The sequence below is a fragment of the Dermacentor silvarum genome, chromosome 8 (assembly GCF_013339745.2).
Source record: "Dermacentor silvarum isolate Dsil-2018 chromosome 8, BIME_Dsil_1.4, whole genome shotgun sequence".
NCBI lineage: Eukaryota > Metazoa > Arthropoda > Arachnida > Ixodida > Ixodidae > Dermacentor > Dermacentor silvarum.
In genome coordinates this window covers 172,468,083-172,489,531 of record NC_051161.1, presented here as the reverse complement: position 1 = coordinate 172,489,531, position 21,449 = coordinate 172,468,083, and the positions used below count along the sequence as shown (strand labels likewise).

The 21,449-nt window shown below is 46.7% G+C and overlaps 1 protein-coding gene across 1 annotated transcript in view; it reads right to left on the bottom strand.

Moving 5' to 3' along the window:
- LOC119461848 (serine-protein kinase ATM) overlaps window positions 1-21,449 on the bottom strand; it is a 754,892-nt gene that overhangs the window by 356,173 nt on the left and 377,270 nt on the right. Inside the window, exons 37-41 of the mRNA XM_037723219.2 lie at window positions 13,479-13,581; window positions 12,754-12,976; window positions 11,964-12,053; window positions 7,004-7,174; window positions 5,182-5,350 (exon numbers count right to left, since the gene is read on the bottom strand). Coding sequence (XP_037579147.2) covers window positions 5,182-5,350; window positions 7,004-7,174; window positions 11,964-12,053; window positions 12,754-12,976; window positions 13,479-13,581 — 756 coding nt within the window. The remainder of the gene's footprint in view (window positions 1-5,181; window positions 5,351-7,003; window positions 7,175-11,963; window positions 12,054-12,753; window positions 12,977-13,478; window positions 13,582-21,449) is intronic.

Sequence of the window (21,449 nt, the reverse complement as noted above, 5' to 3'; positions counted from 1 at the left end):
CGGGTCTCTTTGGTCCCCGGCAAGCGGCGATGGCGGAAGTCTCCGCCATCGCCGCTCCCGATTCCTGCACGTGGTTAGTCAACCGTGTTCTTGCCGCGGCGTTTGCTGCGGCCCCCCCCGTATTCCCCAGTTGGTAAGTCGGAAGCCCTTCTTTACCTAGTGTATTATTCTCTTCGAGGGAACCCTCAGCGATGTCAACTATAGCTAGCTGGCCTGCTCGAAGTGTTAGTTGCAGTTGTAATAAATGCTTTCCGAGTGTACACGTGGTTGTCGTCTTTTGTTTCCTCGAGCTTGTACCGGACCGCGGTTGATGCGCAGGCATGCGCCAACCGCGGGGCTCGGTGTGTCGAGGCAGAGGGCCGTCGGCAATCCCCACATATCCCGACATTTTGGCGTTCCCAACGTGGGGCAAGCTCTTGGAAAACGTGACGACGATCGGTTCGGTGCGATGAAGGCTTTGTCCGGACCAGCGTTAGGTCTCAACCGAAGGCGTGATTGCTGGCTAGATTGGGCATGTGCTTTCTTGAGTGTGAGTTAACGCTGCACTAGGGTCACCGAACTCGTGTAGACGCCGAGATTTGCAGCGAGTTTTCTCCTGAGAGTACGCCCGAAGCGAGTGAGTGCAGCAGCCGACGCGGCGGTCGATTTTCCCTGTACATATGTAAATAGCCTCCTTTCTGTATCTTTGGCTCTGGGAGCTGGGCGCCGGAAACGCTGGCTAGGATGTCAGCGGGGCGCAGTCCCAGGAGTCTGCTCGGAAGCTGCGTGTTGAGCAGCGAGCGGGGACCACTTAGCTAGGCCTGTATCTCCTCGCGGCGGCTCATTGGAACCCTTTATGGGTCTTTTGTGGCATTGGTATCCGTCATGGACGCGATTAGGCCTAAGGCTCTGCGGAGCTGCCAGTCGCATGTTCGAAGATGACCATGCCATGACATTTAGCGGGTGCAACCGGATTCGCTAGTTCTACTAAACTCGCCCGAGCGGAGAAACCTCGTTCGAAATAGAAAGCTTATTTTGTTCAAATGGACCCAATATTTTGCGGGCGGAACAACCTAAATCTCGGGGGACCAGAGAGCGCTTTGTTCATACGAGCATCGCCCTTTTTCGGGCTGTATCGGACCGGAAAAATTCGGTCGAAGCGAATAACTTCATTCAAACGAACTGGATTGTTTTGTTTTTTTTCATCTCGTTACCACATAAAGCTATGCGGTAACGAGATGCGGTGGTTCAGCATCGTGTCAGACGGCCGACGCTGCGGCGGCCTCTACTGCCTTAATTCTAAGTGTTTGTGGAGTGCATTTGAGCGACTTTGCAGAACGAGTGAAACCGCCTCGACTTGCTATTGCTGCCATGGTCCACGTCCCTGCCTGCTGTCTCGGCCCCTCCCTGTTCGCGGCCCGATGCAGCAGCACATGGCAGAGCCACACTCAGGGAGGCCCACCATCATACACTCCCACGAGGATGCGTCGGGCGAGGTTCATCGAGCCGGCGCGCGCGCCGCTTCGAGAAAGTCCTGACCCGAAGTGAGGGAAGATGGGTATTTAAAAAAACATCCTTCGCTTCTTTTAATGCAATACGATAAGCATGCAGCGTAGAACAATCATTCCAACGAGTAGATGTTCGACTGCGTTTTGCAAGACGGAAAAGGCGTTTTTTTCTTGTTTCACAGACTTTTTAATGTCGTGGAAAACCAAGGAGAGCGTTTATTTCCGGAAAGTCTGCGCAGTGGCACATAATTAGCGACAAGTGATGTGGCTTTGTTTTTAAACAAGTTCCAATTTTGTTCTACGGTACGGCTGAAAAATTCTGGTATACAGTCGTCAATGAATACGGCAAACTCATTATTATTTGCACTCGCATAATCTCTGAAAAATTTTGCATTGTTCTTCTTACATCTAACGGGGTCTGTTACAAAAAAATGTAAAAAACAGTGATCGCTTAGTCCGGGGAAACAAGTTAAAGAATGTACTAAGTTTGGTTCAGTGACAAGGATCAAGTCTAGAGTGTTAGATGAAGTAGTGCCAACTCTAGTAGGCCCAGACACAAGTTGTGTAAGATTTAAATTTAGGCAGAAGTTGAGGAAAGATTGACTTTCAATGAATGTGCCGACAACGAAGGGCGATAGCGAAGTCTACCTTACTTTAGGAAAATTAAAATGATGACGGACATTCAACAGAATGTCCGTCAACAGAATTAAGTGATGACGGACATTCAACAGAATGTCCGTCATCATAGTTGCATAGCTGGCAGGATTGACGTTTAAACCTTTCAGGCCTCTGATATGACACTGCACATAATCCAATAGCCTTCAAAGATTGTATACATCTTCTGAGGAAGCAACTGCTGGTAGTGTGTGCAGACGGTGTAGATGCTCCTGCACAATGCGACGCTTATTGCCAAAACGACTCTTCAGAATTTCGATGGCATCGTCGTAGCACTCGCCTGTCGCTTGTAAACCAGAAATTGAAGCTGCTGCTACACCACCTCAGAAGATTCTTCAGATATTGAAATTTTTCTCCTGTCGTCAGCTTTTCGTTTTCATGCACAGACGCCTTGAATTGCTTCCAAAAGGCAGGCCAGTGACAAAGCTGTCCGTCGAACGTCTGCAACTGTAGAATTGGAAGCTTGATTGATTTGCACTGGGCGTGATCATCCAGTGCATGTTACGGACCTGCAGCTGCGGAAGGGGCAGTCGCAGAACAGTGATTTTGACAGAGTAGCCACTCCCAAGCCTTCAGCTCCCCCAACATTCCTCGCACAGCATCTTGATAAGCCAACACTGTTTAAAATTCTGTCACGAACTCGTCCTTGGGGATAGCTTCGTCTAGATCGGCGTTAAGCTTGTCCGAATCCTCATTATTTGCGTATAGTCGTTCGATCAAAGATGAAATCTTTGCACTGTCAGCGCTTTCAATCACGGCTTTTGCTTCATTGATGAGACGCGTATTCATCTGGCGTCGCACCGTTCACTTTTCTTTAGGGACCTTGAGGTCGTTCATCTTGTGTTTCAACAATGTGTGACCTCGCTCACCTTCTCAGATGGACGCTGAGTTGGTGTCTTGTCACAGCGAAAGGTAACGGCGGATGGTCCAGTCAGGTCGTACCGACTGGCTTTCGGAGGAGGTTTCCGCTGTCCTTACGACGTGCTGTCTTCTCTTTCAAAGTTCCCAATGAGCACTCCAGGCATGTAGAGTCCCAGCGAGCACTACCGGCGGGTTTCAGCACCAGAATATAGAATAAATGGTCACAGACTATGCTGAAACACAACTGTATTTACATTATGCACAGTACAGTGGAATCTCGATGATATGATCACGGCTAATACGAATTTCCGGATGATACGAATTTTTCTGTGGTCCCGGCCGAGTCCCATTACTTTGCAACGTGCTAGAGAACGGTTGTTACGAATCGATTTTCGACCCGCGTCGGTTGATACGAATAAACGCCACCCCACCGACGGCCACGAAAGAGAACAGCGCACAGTCACGCGCTTTCTCCTTTTCTCTTTTGGTGCGGAGGCGCGGACGCAGCGCCGGACAGCGCGGAGGTCGCGACTGGGCGCGAATAGTTTGACACGGTGGCGGTTTTCTCTTGCTTTTGAGCTTTTCCCCATGCAGGCCTCTCGCTTCAACGGAAACTGAGCGGCGTAAGCACAGCGCATACAAAGGTCAGAGCCGTGTGGAGATCACTTTCAAGATACGGTGCGCGCGACAACCCGACAGCCGGCACAGGTGCAGAGTACAAGAACTCGTTTGTTGTAGAAGCCCCCCCCCTCCTTCCTTCCCTCCCTCCCTCCTGCGCTGTGTTCCCGCTGTGCTCCTTTCGCGTGGGAGATTGTGTCGCCAGTTACCCTTGCGCTCGGTTGCAAGATACGTATTTGGTGCCACACAGCACAGTGTCGCCCCCCCCTCCCTCCCTCCATGCATGCATACCCCCGCCCCCCCCCCCCCCGGCCTTTCACGCGACGGAAGCAGGGCCGGGCTCGACTGGCGCGCCCGGCCGGGACGGAAGTCGCGTTTGCTCTCCGCTGTGCGTTCACTCTCAGTGCGTGAAGGCGCGCGGGGGAAAGGCACAGCTTTCACTCGCACATACGGCGCGCTACGACAATTTTATCGCCCTTGGACTCATGCTCCACGACTCATGCTCCCCCGCATCGCCCTCGTTGATGTCCTCTCCCGTCGGTGGGTACTCGCTACCGCCCTTGTCGGCAAGATTTTCCAGCGGAAGCCGCATTATAACCGGTATTTCGTCTCACGCGGCTGTACTGTAAGCGGTATGCATATACATGGAGTTCTATGGGAGGGTAAACGGGAGTCGGAAAAGGCCGCGTTGTAGCCTGTTCTTCACTATAAACAGTTACGTTATAAGTCATCTATACTGTAAATGCTTTTTACGTGCGTGTGCCTGAGTGAGTTCACCTCCAACTCTTTAATTTAGCTAGTTTTAACTGTGTTACGATGATAAGAATTTCGGCTAATACGAATATTTTTCGTGACCCCATGAGATTCGCATCATCGAGATTCCACTGTAATTGGATCGAAGGCTGTCCATGGCGGACGCTGTCTTTTCTTCTACTTTGTCGTCTTTTCCATGCGTCTATGCTCCCGCGAGCCATGCAGTTGGCTTATTCTTTTTCTCTAGCTCTTCGAAAAAGGGTAAATATTCAATACCTGTCAACACACCGTGATACAGACGTAAGCCGGGCAGTGTACCTACCCTGGGAATGCATGCTGGGGGTGCATGGGGGGGGGGGGGGGCTAGATAAAAACAGTTTCGCTGTAAAAAAAAAAAAAAAAACATTGCGCACCACAAATTACCGCATTTTTCTTGCTAAAAAATTGGGTTCCTGTTAGTTTTATATCTTGTTTAGGAGCTTTTATGTCATATCTACGTTAGTTTTCTAGGTTGGACACATGGAAAGTGGGCGTGCATAAGATTTGAGGGTGTATTAGAATCGGGAAAACACCGTCAGATGAATCAGCGGCATGCTTGGCATTTTTTCCGCGTCTATTAGACCTGCTGGATAAATTGTTCAATTTGATCAGCCCCATCAGAGTTGAATTAATGGACGTCAACTGCATTGTGTCGACTGGAAGTTCACCTCTCACCGAGTATTGCTTTTGCTGCACATTTAGAAAAGACTGAACTTGGACAGTCACAACTACCTCTAGTATGACATACTTGGCTCGGAGACGACGGTGGACTGGCTCCTTTGGGCCTCATCCTTGACCTGAGCTTCAGCATGGTGGTCCAGAAAGATTGCCATGCCCGACACGACCGCACTCCAGTAGCTGCCCTCATCCGACAGTGTCTCCACCACCAGCGGAAACAGCAACTCACACAGGTCCACCTGGTCAAAGCACAGTGAGCAATCACAACATACCCCAGCCCTAATTTCGGAAAGGGTGGTGATGTAGGCTTATTGGTACATCTTTACTAAAGGTGGTTGAGCGCAGGGAAACATGAGCACAAAAGAATGCACATTGTACACACTAACAACAACTATGTTTAATTCCTGCGCTGAGCTGAAGAAAATTACATACATTGAAGGATGTCATAGATCACGTGAACCACTTTACAATGAAAAACCAAAAAAAGGAAGAAACAGAGCACCCAAAATAACTCAGAGAGCTCAAACCGTCATGACATGCACAGAAAATTCAATTCTTTCTCAGTCAAGGTTAGGAAAGTTTAACTGATACATGCATCACCGAAACAGTGCAACTTCTCAGCTTCAACTATTAGGCGAGTGAATTCAAGTTTGTTTCTGCCTACGATAACTCTTTTATTAAAAAGGGGTTCCCACCCCCATCTCTGGAAATGTGGTGCAAGAAAACCATCAGGTGGCATTTTATTAGCCTCATTGCTATGCTCTCTGAGCCACTTGTTTATGCAACGTTTCATTTGTCCGACGTAACATCGGCTACAGAACAACGGGATACAATAGATGACATGTTTTGCCCTCCGTGAAACTTTTTCTGTGCTTTTTTTGAGAACCAGCCTTCCCATTCTTTGCAAGATCTGTCTTTTTACACAAGTTAACTGGGTGCTGAAAAAACAACTTGAATGTTGCCTCATGCGGCTAGCTTCTTTAAGTTGTGAGATACCTTCTGGATGTAGGGAATAACTGCTGCATTTTTCATCTCAAGGTAGGGCAAGCGTCTGTGTTAGGCACACTATGACTCGCGTTTACATGCCGGAGTAATCCTTCTGCACCAGAAACCATCAAGTTAGATGGATAGCCAGCTTTTAGGAGCCATCAAGCTTGCTCATTTAAACTTATGTCCATGAAATGTTGGCAGGACTTATTAAGTGCACTATTAAAGCACATCTTAGTAACGCCCCTCTTATCTAGCTTAGAATGATTTGAATGGAAGGCGAGAAGTGCCTTATTTTGCCTCAGCTCATAACAACAGCAAGTAAGGTGATCAGTGAACACAAATTTAACATCTAAGAATCTATTCATTCCATCTACTCACATTTCAACTGTCAAAAGAGGGGACGTATAATTGACATAATGTCATCACACTCATGTTTGGATTGCACACATGGATTGTACATTTGACTGCAGTGTTGCACCTGAGCAGCAGGGGGCATGTGTGGCGCAAAGCAAAACAGCAGATCAAGGTTTTACCCGTGCACCATCCAAGTGCAGCAAAATGCCTAGTAGCTGCCGGTTCATTCTGAGTTTCTTGAGTTTCATTCTGAGACGCCTCACATGCTGCATTGCGCCAACACGTCGGCCATCGCATATCCATCTGAAAAGCTTTTCTGCTGCATTAAATGCTTCGCCCTTCAGATGACACTGCATCTTCTTCAGCCAACCTGCCAGATAACTTAATCAGTACCATCATTGGCATCAAGGTGAACTGTACAAACTAATTCCATCTGGTGTTTAACCTGCCCTTTCTCCTTATAGCATTTCTCTCTGTAGGCATCCAAGCGCCTCCATTTATAAGCCAGAACTGCCAAGCCCCAGCTGCACAAAAAGAAAGCCACTAACCGCCATCGAGCAGAGAGGCAGCAGAGCCCATAAGATGTGGTCATTGCAGCACCGAATCAGCGTGCAGACCAGATTGGTGATCCAGGTGGCGTGGTCGCAGGCCTCCTCAGGTGCCCACAACTCCAAACGGGACAGGTCGGTTGCACTAAGCGGGCGCTCCAATGGACTTACCTGTAGGTGTAATAAATTCTCACAGGCTTTAGAAGAGACAATGCAATGGTGGATGGCATAGCATTATCAGCCCACAATCTGCTTCATGCATCACAAAAACAGACTTCTGCTGTGCCAACCGAAGTTCAACCTCAGACAGCCTTTAACGAGCGCTTGTCGTAGGCTGTGGACATGTCCGAGTTCTTGGTATGAGCTCTTTATGCACAGTCGACTACATCCAGGCGATTGGGCAAAAGAAGACAATGAAATGAAGCAGCATCCCAGAGCTGTTGTCATGCTCAAGCATGCCAAGAAGACAGCACAATGATTTGTCCACAATAGCTGCTCTAGCAGCAGCTCCCAAGCATCCTGACTGCATGGGCACCCTGTCAAAAAGGCCATTGCTCCCAATAGGCAGCTTTCTACAACAGGTCTTGAGTCCCGAGAGGGTAGGCTGATGACAAAGAAGAAAAAATTTTCGCTATTTTCTGGGCCACAGCAACTCCTCTGAATGGCTGCCAGTACAGTTATTATCAATCAATGTTTGTTATCCAGGAAATCTGGATGGTCTTCAGAGCTGACAGCTGCTCTAGGCAGCTTGACTGGGTCCCTGAAGACCCTTACATTGGCAGCATGCAACATTCATTGTACAATTACACAGCTGAGAAAATGAAAGCAAACATGTCGCAATTACAACGGATGTTGGCACTTACTAAGATAACAGATTTACAATATGAAGCACAGCAAATGTTTGACATAGTATAAATAAATTGATTGTTTTGTTATACGCACTCTAAATGATCAAAAAGTCCCTGTAAATGAAAAGTAAGTAAAGTTTACTATGAGGAATACAAGATTTGAAATTCAAGAGACATATCGAGCAATAGTTGACAATATCTACTAAAGGAAAAAATATAAAAAACAGTATGCAAGTTATAACCACATAAAGCCAAGAGACAATGAAGCCAAGGAAAGCATCGGGAACATTAAGTGTGGTTGAAATTGGAATGTAGAAAATAATGAAGAAAAGGGAAATGAACGTAGACGAAAAGATAACTTATCGCCAGCGACAAGTTATCTTTTGTCCGCTTTCGTTTTCCCTTTGTTCATCATTTTCTACATTCCAATTTCAACCACAATTAATTTCCCCGATGCTTTCCTTGGCTTCATTGTCTGTTGGCTTTATGTGGTTATGATTAACAAAATCAAGGCCCTTAGTTGCCCTTCTTCTTTAGTATGCAAGTAAGGCATAAATGTGCCATTCCAATTATTGCAATGTGAAAGCTATTGTTCACGACATTCATACAAACTGGCGGCACAACTGTCGGTGTGTAGCAGTCGTTATTTCTGGAAATTCATTCAAAATGGATGGTAAGTTAAAGTTCTTGTAAATTGTAGTTTATTCGGACACGAGGTACGAACTACGAGGCAGTTGGCACGTACGCGTATTAGTGTTATTAGATTTTAGGCATGCCATCATCGTAAGGAATTCTTTATAAGTGTCTGAAAAGCAAAAGGATCATAAAACCAGCAATTTATACAAGTGCTGATTTCGTATGATATTTAATCTTGAAAGACCGTTTTACTTGAAGCCAAGATATAGGGAATGTTTGCGACATAATGAAGAATTTTCTTTTGTAAAAGCAAAATTTTATTTTGGTTCTGTTTAGTTGTATAGTCCATACTGGGCTGCAGAATTAAGATACAATTCAAATCAATCAATCAATCAAAGTTTATTTCACCAGAAAATTCTGGATGGTCTTCAGGGTAAAAGCTGCTCTAGGCAGCTTGACTGAGTCCCTGAGACTCATCACAGAAACAACAGCACCAGTGTCCAGTAACGCCAATGTGGACACACCATCAACAAGGACTTACATTTTGTTCTTCAACATCAACACAGGCGGAGGCATATCTTTCAGCAGCGAATTTCCAGCGACCTCACCTCCATTGGCCACACTCTGTAGTTTTCTGGCAGTGGTGACCTTGAACGACGCCGTGGTGAAGGAGACCGGTGCAATCGAGGAATGGGATGCGGCGTCAGGCTGCGGTCGGAGGCAGGTGAGCGGCTCCAGAAGTTTCCTTGCCAAAAGTTGCTACTAGAAGGCGATTGCGCTATAGAAGGCCATCGGGTGCTGGGCGCTGGGGCAGCAAGTTGAACGTACCGAGGCTTTTGGCGATGAGGACAAAAACGGGATATATGACCAAGAACGCCGCAGATGTAGCATGTCGGATGTGGATGGCTTCTGCAATAGTCTCCCGAACTGTCAGACGCGTCAGCACGCCTAGGACGAATGACTGCGTCGTAACGCGGAGCATTGCCAGTGGTGGGGCGTCCAGAGGAATGGGCGTAACAAGAGCGAGGTTCAAATCGGGTATCCGAAGAGTAGTGGATTCTCGATGCCGGTGCGTGTCGGTATTCTGATAAATCCGTGACGTTGACCGATGGTTGCCATGGATTCAAATGTGGAGAAGTAGCCGGAGCTTGCGGAAAGGAGGCATCAGAAACATTAGGCAGGCGACGTGCCCTCTCGTTGCGCTTGTACAGTTCTTCGCGGACGATCTGTCTTATGGTCGTCGCCAGGTCAAATGAAGAGCTCATATCGATACTGGCCACAATGGTAACATTGGCCAATCGGCCAAACTTTGGCGTTAATTGGCGCATCTTCAGTGCCTCGAACGTACAGCAGTGCTTCATGACATCAGACGCTGAAGCGAGACTGTCCTTGCCGATCAGGAAATTGTACACATCCTCTGCAATGCCCTTGAGCAGGTGCCGGACCTTGTCTTCCTCGGACATTCTTGTGTTAGCTTGCTTGCAGAATTTCAAGATCTCCTCGATGCAAGTCTCACCTGGTAGCTGTGCTCTCTGTGCCAGGGTGTGCTCTGCGCATTTCTTTTTTTCTGTGAGAGTCAACGAAGCATTCAGTTAGCTCATGGACGAAATGTTCCTACGTCATTAATAATTCTTCATTATTCTCAAACCACATCAGGGCAGTGTAAGTGAGCGCGAAGACAACGTTGCTTAGTTGGCCGGTAGTGTCCCAGTCGTTCGACTTGTTACTCGTTGATAATGCCTGAGCCACTCGTCTACATCTTCACCTGCTTTCCCGGCGAAAACCTGAGGTTCTCGGTAGGTTCTCGAGGATTCTGAGCATTTTGTGCTCCCGGGTTATAGCCATTTCTATTTGAATCGGCAGGACAGACGTGGCGGTGGTGTGTCATTGCAGATAAATCTTCCAGGTTTCCAATTATTGAACGAGTTTACTACGACCACTTTAGACTATGAAATTTTTTGCATTAGAAACGGTAAAATTATGTTTGGCGGTGTGGCAGTATTCCAGCACTTCTTATGTTCCTTAGCAATTTTTCACATGCAAATGAACATGGATACACGCTAACACTAGGTGGTGATTTCAATATTGATATCTTAAGTGACTCCGGACCAGCTATTTACTACTGATTTTACAATGCAATGGTTTTCGGAATGAAATAGCGTCTCCAACACGAATTACGACTTCGTGCACATCTCTACTAGACATACTTCTCACCAACTCTCGTGCCGAAAAACTTATCTCCAAAGTCCTAAGCTCCGATTTGAGCGATCATTTGCCCATTGTATTAATGATGGAGAGACTCAGTGATGCTACTGCGGACATAGGATTTGGAGCAATTTTTGGAGCACCAGAAATCTTATTTTGGAGCACTTTGGAGCAGGCAATTTGGCATTTTGGAGCAGCTTGGAGCAGCTAATATTTCACATCCTTAAGTATTTCGAAAAACCGAGTGGCAGTTTACATTCAAAGACTTGAATAATTCGTATGTTCTTACGAGAACCTTGGTAAACATTTCCATCCATTGCAGATCTCGTGGAGAAAAAGACTCCAAGGAACACAAACATTACTTCACTCAATAATGCAAAAATAAACGCCGTCATAGGAATAACCTCCTGCAGCCTTTCTTTTTTTTTCAACACAAGCAAACACAGAATACTGGATCAACAAAATTATATTTTATGAAATAACACTATAAATACAATGGTGTGATTGTCGAAATGTGGAACTACTGCCCCTATCTTATAGCATGGATGATAATAAAATATTGCACCTTAAATCATATATAGCACTCTTGTTCATATGCAGCCTCCATAAACGAAGTTCTAAAACTGCTGCAGCTTTTTGTTGATGTCTGCAAGTCTTCTCATGTTCTCAGCAAGAGCAGCATTTGCCTCGGCCAGAAGAACTTGGCCGCATTCAATATCCTCCATGTTTTTGTTATCCAGGCCTCCTTTGATGAGACCCTGTGCTCGCTGGAGCATTGCTTATGATGACTCTAGGCGCCCTTCTAGGCAATGTTTCTCTTCTTCAAGCTTGACTTTCTTATGAGTGACCGAGTCAGCAGAGGCGTTCCGTTTCCGTCTTTCCTTATCCTCAGCCTCCAGCTGAAGGCGATCCAAGTATTTTTTGTGTGAATGTTTGGCAGCATTTATCAGTTCTTGTGTTACAGGAACCTGGGAAACATCACTGTCAAAACGTTTCAGGTAGCTCTTAACATGTCTGATGCCATTGAGGGTTACAATTCCAAGGTTTGCACGATTGTCTATGATGCGCTTGTTCTCACTAAATCCCCGTTCACACTCTGCATTTCCATGTGGCAGGGAGAGCAATGCACGTATAAATACAGAGAGCAATGGATACTGACCATCAGCGAGCACATCAGCCCAATAGCTGTCAATGTTGCTGTTGCTGGAAGCAGCACGTTCATCCATTGGCTTACAGTGAAGAGAATGCCACTCATCCACTAGAGATGTTACCTGCTTGCCGTTTATCATATGGGGCACACTGGCAACAACATACTTTATGGATTTAACAGTCTCTTCTACTGTTACAAGGCAGGGCAGGATCTAGGAAACGCAAATGAAAAAGCAGCTTGTTGTCAAGTGGCAGCTGCTTTAAAAGGTGTTGCGCTGTTGCAATGTAAAATGCTCGAGCCCGAACCCTGAACGATTTTTTTTCTTCAGGACTCCAACTGTGCATCTCTTGCTCAGTGTCCAATCCTATCTCTGGAGCCTGCTTCAGCCCTGTAGGAGCAGCCACATCCAGGCATTTAAGCTCGGCAGCAGTCGCATTCTGGTAGGCGTCATGTCTCATGAAGCGACTCAACAACTTCTTTAAAAGACTGACGGACTCGGAGTGCACAATGTGTATAAGGGGTTCTTACCTTTGGAAAAGTGCTTGAAATCTATTGAACAGCTCAGCTGTGTTCCTCAAGAAGAGCATCTTTGCGAGCAATTGCTTATCAGCAAGTGCTGCTGCCAATCGTCTTGGCAGTGCAGCACTTGATGGCCTGTTGTCAGCCGCATTGTGAAAATATGCCTTCAGTGCATCATATTGCTCGAGCACACGCTCTAGGCTGCACTGAAATGTAAGCCACCTGTTGTTCACATGTCTTAGAAAAATGTGTTCCGGAATACCAAGCTCCTTTTGCTGATTGGTAAATTGCGAAGACCGGACAGCATGTTTAAAAAAATAGTACACATCCATCACTAACAACTCGACATCTGCACCAAAAGCTGTAAGGCCTGTGCCAAAAGCATTGTGCACCTTGTGGAGGTTGCACTCTCCAATGTCCAGAATATTTCGGTGGACAGCATCTTTCAGTTTCTTCACACTTTTCATTGTGTTGGGGCCGTCACTGAAGAAGCAGAGTAGCTTTTCCTTGGGAAGCTCTGTTATACTCCTTTCGACACAGTCAATGATTATATCTGCTGTCGCACGACCCAGGTTGAAGGACTCCAGGTGTTCGATGACAACTTTCTGCTGCTTTCTTGAAAAGTAACGCACAAGCACGTCCAGTTGTTGAACTCTTTGTTCGGGTTTTGGCGTCTCATCGATTTGAATAGAGTAGTACACTTCTGGCCAGCTAAGTTCCTCAATGACTTTCTTCTTGAAGTGCGGCCCTAAGCCATCTGAAATCATGTAGGATACTTTGGTCCTTCCACAAGAAAACTTTCCTGCTATTTGAGAGTCATGAAACATTGGAGGAAAGATCTTCGCTGCCACGTCCGCGTAAGAAAATGGAATTCCTTTAACCGCCAAGGACATGGCAAATAATGCTTCAGCTCGAATGACACTGTCATTCAATGTGCTGACTCCAGCACTTCTACTGAAGCTGATTGTAGACTGGAGTGACTTCGGCCGGTTCAACTTTCCATCAGCATCGCAGTGTTTTTTTTCTAGCTGTTAGGTGCATCTGGGACGAGGCATGTCTTTTTACAGCAGACGTCCCATGCTGTGCACAGGAGATCACCAGGTCACATATGACGCACTTAGCTTCAAAGCTTTTCAGACCCCTTTGACACCAAGACTTGACAATGTCGCCATTGCTGTCCACTTCCTCCAGCACAGACTCTTTGAAGCTCGTGAGTCTAGCTGCAGTGAAGAAAAAGAAGCTAATTAGTCACAGGCTGCCTGAAATCCAGAGCATTTGTAGCAACAGCATGTATTGGTCAACTTCACGAAGTAAGCACCACACTTTTATTGCAGTTCACATGTATGTTAATTAAATCGATAGTAAGTAATGCGCACTCTGGCAAACATGAACAGATATCAGCCGATCACTGAAAATACTGACTGTCATTGCACTGGCGTAATGAAGAGGGGAGTAAAGGCATCGCGTTTCTCTCACTTGAACACAACTCCGAATCTTTAAAAAATGAGATTTGCAGCACTGCACGCAAGGAAAGGTACCATTCGTCTTGGCTCCTGATTTTGCAGCAGAGCTGTATATCTCTAGGCTTCCGTGCATTTTTGTTGTCCTTAAGCGAAAACTGTGGGCCGATCCCAGAGGTAGTAAAAACCATTAGGTGCAGAAAGCTTCAAGCATTTTGCACTTAATAATAGTAATAATAATAAGCCAGACAAGATCGAATTGCTTTACCCAGCTCATGCTAGAAAAATTTGGTTTGAAGTGCCACACCAATTCAAGTGACTCAAACACTCAACAACATCAGTCTAAGATTTAAATTTGGCCAAGAAACTAAGGCTGTAATAGCCAAACAGTGTACATCTCAGTAATCACAAAGTTATCATATACCAGCAATGAATTGGCATCCCTGGGACCAGGGTTCGATTCCTTCCTATACTGCGAAATGTTCTTTCGAAAGCCATGATTTGGCTTAGTTTGCAGAAGCCTCCTCGAGAAAAAAATATTGCATCACTCGCGTCATAACGTAAAAGATGCCGTGTGATGACGTCATGACGGCATCGCGTGCTCTTATGATGCGACTCTTCATGACGTCATGTTATGGCGTCACCGCTTGGTCACGTGGCTTTTGTTACCATTCGTGTTCGCGTAGGACGGCAGACGCCGGATTTTTCGACTCATGCGCCAAATAATTCTTTCGCATTAATAATGACAGTGAATACGCGTACCCTTGCCTAACCATGAGTCCTATTTTGCACCATCGCTGGCCATCCACCTCGAGTGGAATGGCTCCTAAATTTGTTATTCTTATACCCTTGTAAGAAAGCGCTTTCAGTTCTGGGCTCGCGCAGCCGTTGCATGCGCCGCAGATAAATTGCGAGATAGTGCGCGCGAGCCGCCAATGCGCTCACCCGCGCGGAAAGCTAGCGCAGCCGCTACAGCCAGGCTACTGGAAGGAGACGTGCTACGCACGCGCACCTGCCGCGCCCACGCGTACCACGGGCAGAATGTTGGGGTGTGATAGAATTTCATCACTCCGGTGCTTCGCACGAAGCTCACTGCAACGGTCAACTTTCGTCTGGAGCGTTATAAACATGTGAGCGATTTTCCACGCGACGCCAACAAGCTAAGCGAATCGATGTTGCTTAACTTTATTGCTTCCCAACGAAGTGCGACGGCATACTTTTAATGAACAGCGCGAAGAAGCTGGACGCAGAACGGAATAGGAAAACACAAATCGAGAGCTGTGTTTTTCTCTTCCGTTCTGTGTCCAGTTTCTTCGCGCTGTTCATTACGCAACCTTATAGTACAGCTCTGAGTACGATGGCGCTCGGCACGAAGTAGTTACACTGTAAAGAGGTCGCCTGCTACCGTTATCAAACAGAGTAGTTACTGCAGACTCGCACTTAATTAACCGTGGATGCATAACACTGCTGACGCATTTGAGCAGCGATTTTCTTGCGCCCGGTGCGCGTACAATGCGATTTTGGGGATTGATCCCCGCTACACCACCGCATCTTCCACAGCTCTAACAACACGGAGTCCTGACGTATTATGCGCTTCCGTGTCAGCAAAATGAAACTTCTTGTTACTTTTAAACCGTTCATATAGTCCACGGATACAGCAATCAAGTTTGTTCATGTTCCGTTTCGAGATTCAACAGTGACAGGCAAGCAAAACCACGTACGGCCATTCTATGGAAATACATAACATTAGGCAGTAGAATAGGGTACCCAAAGTTATGCATCATACGCTAAGCCTTTGGCCACGCACAGAATTTCTCGGAAATAGCGTACGAGCCCAAAGAACCCAAACCCAATTCTATTTCTTTCTATTGTCGTGGCAAACCGCGCCGCCTGCGCATGACGCAAACGTGCTCTTCCAACACAGGGAGGAGTGATGCGTAATCGGTGCCCCACAGACTTTATGCGAGATCGGCAAATAAATGCCCGTCCTGCACCACAAATGTATGACTCGAAGCACTTACGCGCCATGTTTAGATTTCCGAAACAAAGCGATTACAAGCTCGCGTCGACGGTTAGTTTCGTCGCTCGCCGCAACCGTCAACGAACATTATCGGAAAGTATAAGGGGCAACATACGTAGATTATAGAGCTTTAGTATACACAAACTAAAAACATTCGTTTTGATTAAATCCAGTTTCCTTTTCACATATGCAACACCTATTGAACACAAATCGCCTATTACTAAAATATTACCGGTCCTAGTTATTCGCGGCTTTGCAGTTATAAAAGTCCCACGTTAATTTTTTTTTCTAATAAATGCAGGCGATTTGACAAGCATATTCGTCCTAGCAACGTACAACACACGCGATGACCGCGGTCTAATCGTAGCACTTCCAAATACAAACCTATCTAAAACGAAACTACGCAATAAGTGAGCACGGTGTAAGAATAAGGAGAGGTGCTGACACTCTCCCCCCAACGCGCGCGAAAGCGTCGCTCGCTCGCGTCCAGATTATGTTCGGCTTGGTTGCAGCTGGTTCGGCGCCGTCGTAGAGGGCGCTGCGGTATGCGGTCCCAGCCTCGGCGGCAAGGCGCGTGCTGCCGCTGCTTCGTCTTCCTGCTTGCATGTGCGGTTGCGCTGTTTTGAAGGCACGATTTTTGTTCGCGTTTGCTTCATGAGCTTGTGCTTGGGTATTGTCGCCACGGGCCCTCGGCGAAGGTGGCAGCGGCCTTCTGAGGAGCGGTTGAAATGGCTAGAAAGTGCTTCGTTCCGAACTGCAATTCTGGATACCTGACTTGTGCGGAGCGTGTGCCTTTATTCAAAGCGCCGTCCGACAGCGGTCGTCTAGAGCAGTGACGCCGTGCAAATCTGAGGGCAGACCGAACTCTAACGCCTAACGACCATGTCTGCACCAGCCATTTTTCAGAGGATACGATATCGATGGCATATTGTCACGACGTCGAAAGCTCGAGGGACAAACGAAACGCACTTGTCGGCAGAGGCAGTAACAAAAACGGACGGTTTTAAAATAGCTCGCGCTAGTCACTGCTTCTTCTTCTTCTTGCTATGTTTTTCATAAGTGCCGATGTGTCCTATGCCGTCGTCATCGCCGCGCTAGACACGTGGCAATATTACGCGGAGCGCTCGATAAAAGGATTCCCACCTTATTTCCAAACTGTCCAAAGAACCTCACACGGTCAAATAAACCTCGAAAGCCGCTGCGGAAGAGAGAACCTCCTGTGTGCCGCAGTAGTTTGTGCAAATTTTGCTGCATGTAAAAGATATATACTGGGTGGTTTACTATCATGCACCAAGATTGGAAAATATTTAAATGTCACGTAGCTGGATAGAACCAAGGTAATGTTGTCTGCCGTCGCTTGGAGATACTCAGATTATTTTTTTATTCCGCTTAATTACATAGTTATTTTCATAATTGAATAATCAACTCTTTTATTGCTATAATTGGATAAAAAGTATGAACAGGAGAATTGTACAGCAGCGTGGAAAACTCCCAATATAACTTTCTGTTGCTCAATACGTGATACATAAAAGTGTTTTCCGAGCGTGAACGAAACCCGCGAATACAGCAATATTGCCGCGCGACTGGCCGCTCGAGGCACTTTGCGTGTATTCGTGAGCTTCTTTCATGCTCGGAAAAACACTTCTACGTAGCGCGTATAGAGCAATACAAAGCTGTATCGGGAGTCTTTGATGTTGCTCTACAATTTTCTCATTGACACTTTTAATCTAATTATAATAATTGAGAAGTTAATCAATAAATACGACTAATTATCTAATTAGGCGGAATGTAAAAAATAACCGAGTATCTCCAAGGGAAGGCAACAACATTACTATGGTTCTGTCCAGCTACGTGACATTTGCATATTTTGAAATATTTGTGCACCCTGTTAAATACTGCTGTTTTCTGTGCAGATGTGTGCCTGATTTTCAAATTTGTTCCATCCTGGCTACTGAATTTTTTTTACAATGCGCGTGCGGTGTATATTACACGCTTGCATGTTTTTATACATTTTTCCATTGTGGGAGTGTATGAGACCGCAAGCTTCTGGGATGGTTATCACCTATTAAAATTATCGAGCTGCTTCATGCACAAGTTTTTTTCGTATTGTGCCTTTGCAAAAAAAAAATAAATAAAAGGTCTATGGGATTATTGTGTGGTGGGTGTAAGTGTACTTGTGGACAGGCTGTAGCATGCATTGTCAAACAGGCTTACGTTGGCACATTCTCATATGCAATTTAAGAAAAAAGAAAGTCACCTCTTTTTTTTTTTAGATCTTGCAAGAGCCTCAATGGACGAAAGCCCAATGAATAATATACACGGTCTATGTTAAGTGGAATTGGAATAAAAAAGGCATTTGCTCAGGTTTTCATCAGTAAACTGTGGTAGTGATGCTCTAATTCATGATAGACGCCTGCCTTCGTCCCGCCTAATAAATTCCCATTTGAAAGAGTTTTTACATATAGCTGATGTGCATTCTCATCTTAAGTTCTAGCCATGAACAGCCACTTTGCTCTAGTGCATTGCATATCGGAAGCTTGCGCCGTTTCATTTCTTAATTTATATCGCGGCCACATTGAATTCGCGCAACGATGATTGAACGGTTTTCTGAGTGTGAATGGAAGCAGCGATAAGCATGAAATACATTTTCTGGTGCAGTCACTATTTTCTTCTGATTGAGGGGTAGCACGTGGGCTAACACTTTCATTTTTTTATGCTTGGATGAGTGGCTAGACCGGACGAAACAAATTGCGCGCGCGAGGGTAACTTCAGTGGGCTTTGAGCGCTGCCCGATTGATCCGTGTTCACGTCATCCACGCCCTGCACAAGGAACCATGTTAGCGAAGCCTGGTACACTTATCACTTTAATGTGAAATAACGATTTTTTTTTTCGCGCTTTCAGATTTACTCACTTCACTATGAACGAAAATTTAGCGGAGGCAGAGGAATGCCAAGCCGCCGGCGCCGCTAAGCTGGATGGATGGATGGATGGATGGATGGATGAGGCTGAACCCTTTAAATCGGGCGGTGGCATACGCCACCTAGCCATGGCTATTAACATAATTTGTACTTTGTGGTGGGTGAAATTTCACCCCTGCCTTAATTTTATCCACCAATCAGATAACCTCTGTTTGGTTATTTCTACCCGCTTAAAGTCTATTTTGCCTTCACTGTCCCTAAACCCCAATGCTTTGAAAAAATCAGCCCCGTTGCCTTGCACTGTAGGGTTAAGCCCCTTACAGAAAAGTACGAGGTGTTCAGCCGTTTCCTCTTCTTCTCCACACGCACAGCACAACGTGTCTATACCTTGGTACTTGACTCGGTACATCTTAGTCCGCAATACTCCCGTCCTGGCTTCAAACAACAAAGAGCTTCCCCTAGAATTATCGTAGATATTTTCTTTGGCAATTTCTTGCTTGAAAGTTCGGTATGTGCCCAGTGCTGATTTCGTCTGCATCCCTGTTTTCCACAGACCCCTCTCTGTTTCCTTAACCTTTTTCTTAACCGCTGTTTCCTGGTTTGCACCCCTCCTGCAGTCCAAATATTTGATTGACAGTTTTCTGGTCAGCTTCCTCCATTTTGTATCAACATTCCTCATGTACAAATAACTGAAAACTCTCCTTGCCCACCGCTTTTCTGCCATCTCTCTCAATCGCTCCTCAAATTCTATCTTGCTGCTGGCTTCCCTGCCCTCGAATGACGTCCATCCCATGTCACCCTGTACCCCCTGATTTGGTGTATTTCCGTGTGCTCCCAGAGCCAGTCTACCTACCCCTCGCTGCTTAGCTTCCAACCTTGCTCGAACCTCTGATCTCATGCACAGGACCGCATTGCCGAAAGTCAAACTAGGGACCATCACCCCTTTCCAAATCCCTCTCACCACTTCGTACCTATTGTAATTCCACAGTGCCCTATTTTTCATCACAGCTGCATTTCTGCTACCTTTAGCCGTCACATATTTTTCATGTTCCGTTAGGTACTCAGCCCCATTGTTTATCCACACTCCAAGATATTTGTACTTATCCACCACCTCCAGCGTAACCTCCTGTATCCTATGCTCGCTGCCCTGATTATCATTAAAAGTCATGACTGCCGATTTTTCTTTACTAAACTTCAAACCTAAGCTATCTCCCTCTTTACCACAGATGTCCATTAATCTCTGCAAGTCTTCCTTGCTGTCAGCCATAAGTACAATGTCATCTGCATACATCAGTCCTGGTAATGACTGTTTAATCCATTCTCCCTGCTTGGAATAGGAAAGGTTGAAGCCAAGTCCGCTCCTCTCTAATTTTTTCTCTAATCCTTGTAAATACAGCATGAACAACAGAGGTGACAGAGGGCACCCCTGCCTAAGCCCCTGCTGTATCTCTATAGCCCCTGCTGGGACCGCTGGCCGCGGCGCCCTCTATCTGCTCGCAGCAGAGCTACTCGGTGCGCCCGCGCGCGGCCGAACATAATCTGGACGCTCGCTCGCGCGCAGTGTCAACACCTAAATATTCTTCCACCGTGTAAGTGAGCTAAAACAACAAAATGGCAATAACTCACCTTTCTTCATCGTGAGCAGATGTGGCAGGCAAGCGTTGCGACCTGCAATAGCGCCTTAGTGCTAACGAAAAAACTGACAACCAGAAGGTAGGTGACAACCAGCGGCCGAAGCCACGTGCGGGAAACTCAGAACAAGATCAGCTCTTCCGCGAGCTTCGCGCGCAACGAGAATATGCGCAGCATGTTCTTTGAGTGGAGGAAGGGATAATAAAAAACCTGGAACGCAACATAACGTCACCCCCCAGCCAACCTCCTCTGACACTTTTTTTTTCTCTCTCTCCCAGAGCTTTCTGGCAGTGCTTCCAGGAGGTTGTTTCGCGCATGCGCTGTATTTCCTGAGAAACAGAACCACCGCAATTTTTACAGCGAAGCTCTTAGCCCCTACTTCGTTATCTTTCGCGGCAATATCGTCGCCGCGAGGGAGCACCGGTGGCGAGCCGTACCACGCCCCCGCTGTACTACCTACTAGCCATTGTAAATTCTTCGTTGCCTGTGCTTACGTCGCACACGCAACGGAGAACGCGCGCTGCATGCTTTCTTGAACTGTGAAGGCGCTGTTTGTGGTTGCGGCAATACCGGCGGAAAAGCTGGTGCCTCTTATCTTTCGGGCCATGCTCGTGAAGCTCAAAAAACAGCCAAAAAGAAAGCGGTTGGCTACAGATCCGACCGTCGGACGCCCCTCTAGGGTAGCCCTTTATTTCCCGCGCTTTGAAGCCACGAGCCTCAGCAGAAACCGCACTTTGCCGTCGAGCCGCCTTGCAAGGCAGACGCGCCGCGTCTGCGCCGTGCGTGGCGCTGTGGGTTAATCGGGACGCACGCGCTAGTGCTGTTTCGACTCCTGTTTACAACTAAAAGCTCGCCCTATCATCACGTTGCACGTTTTAATTTCCCGGTGGTGTAACTGTCGGCGATAGGCGCCGTCAAACCCGAGACTGTTTGGCGCAGTTAGGCGCAATTTTCGTTGATTGTAGCAGGATGGCGCAGTACATCCCATTTGGCGCACTTTGGCGCAGTTGGCGCAGAAGTGGGATCACTGAGAGACTGCATCCAATCGAGAAACGAG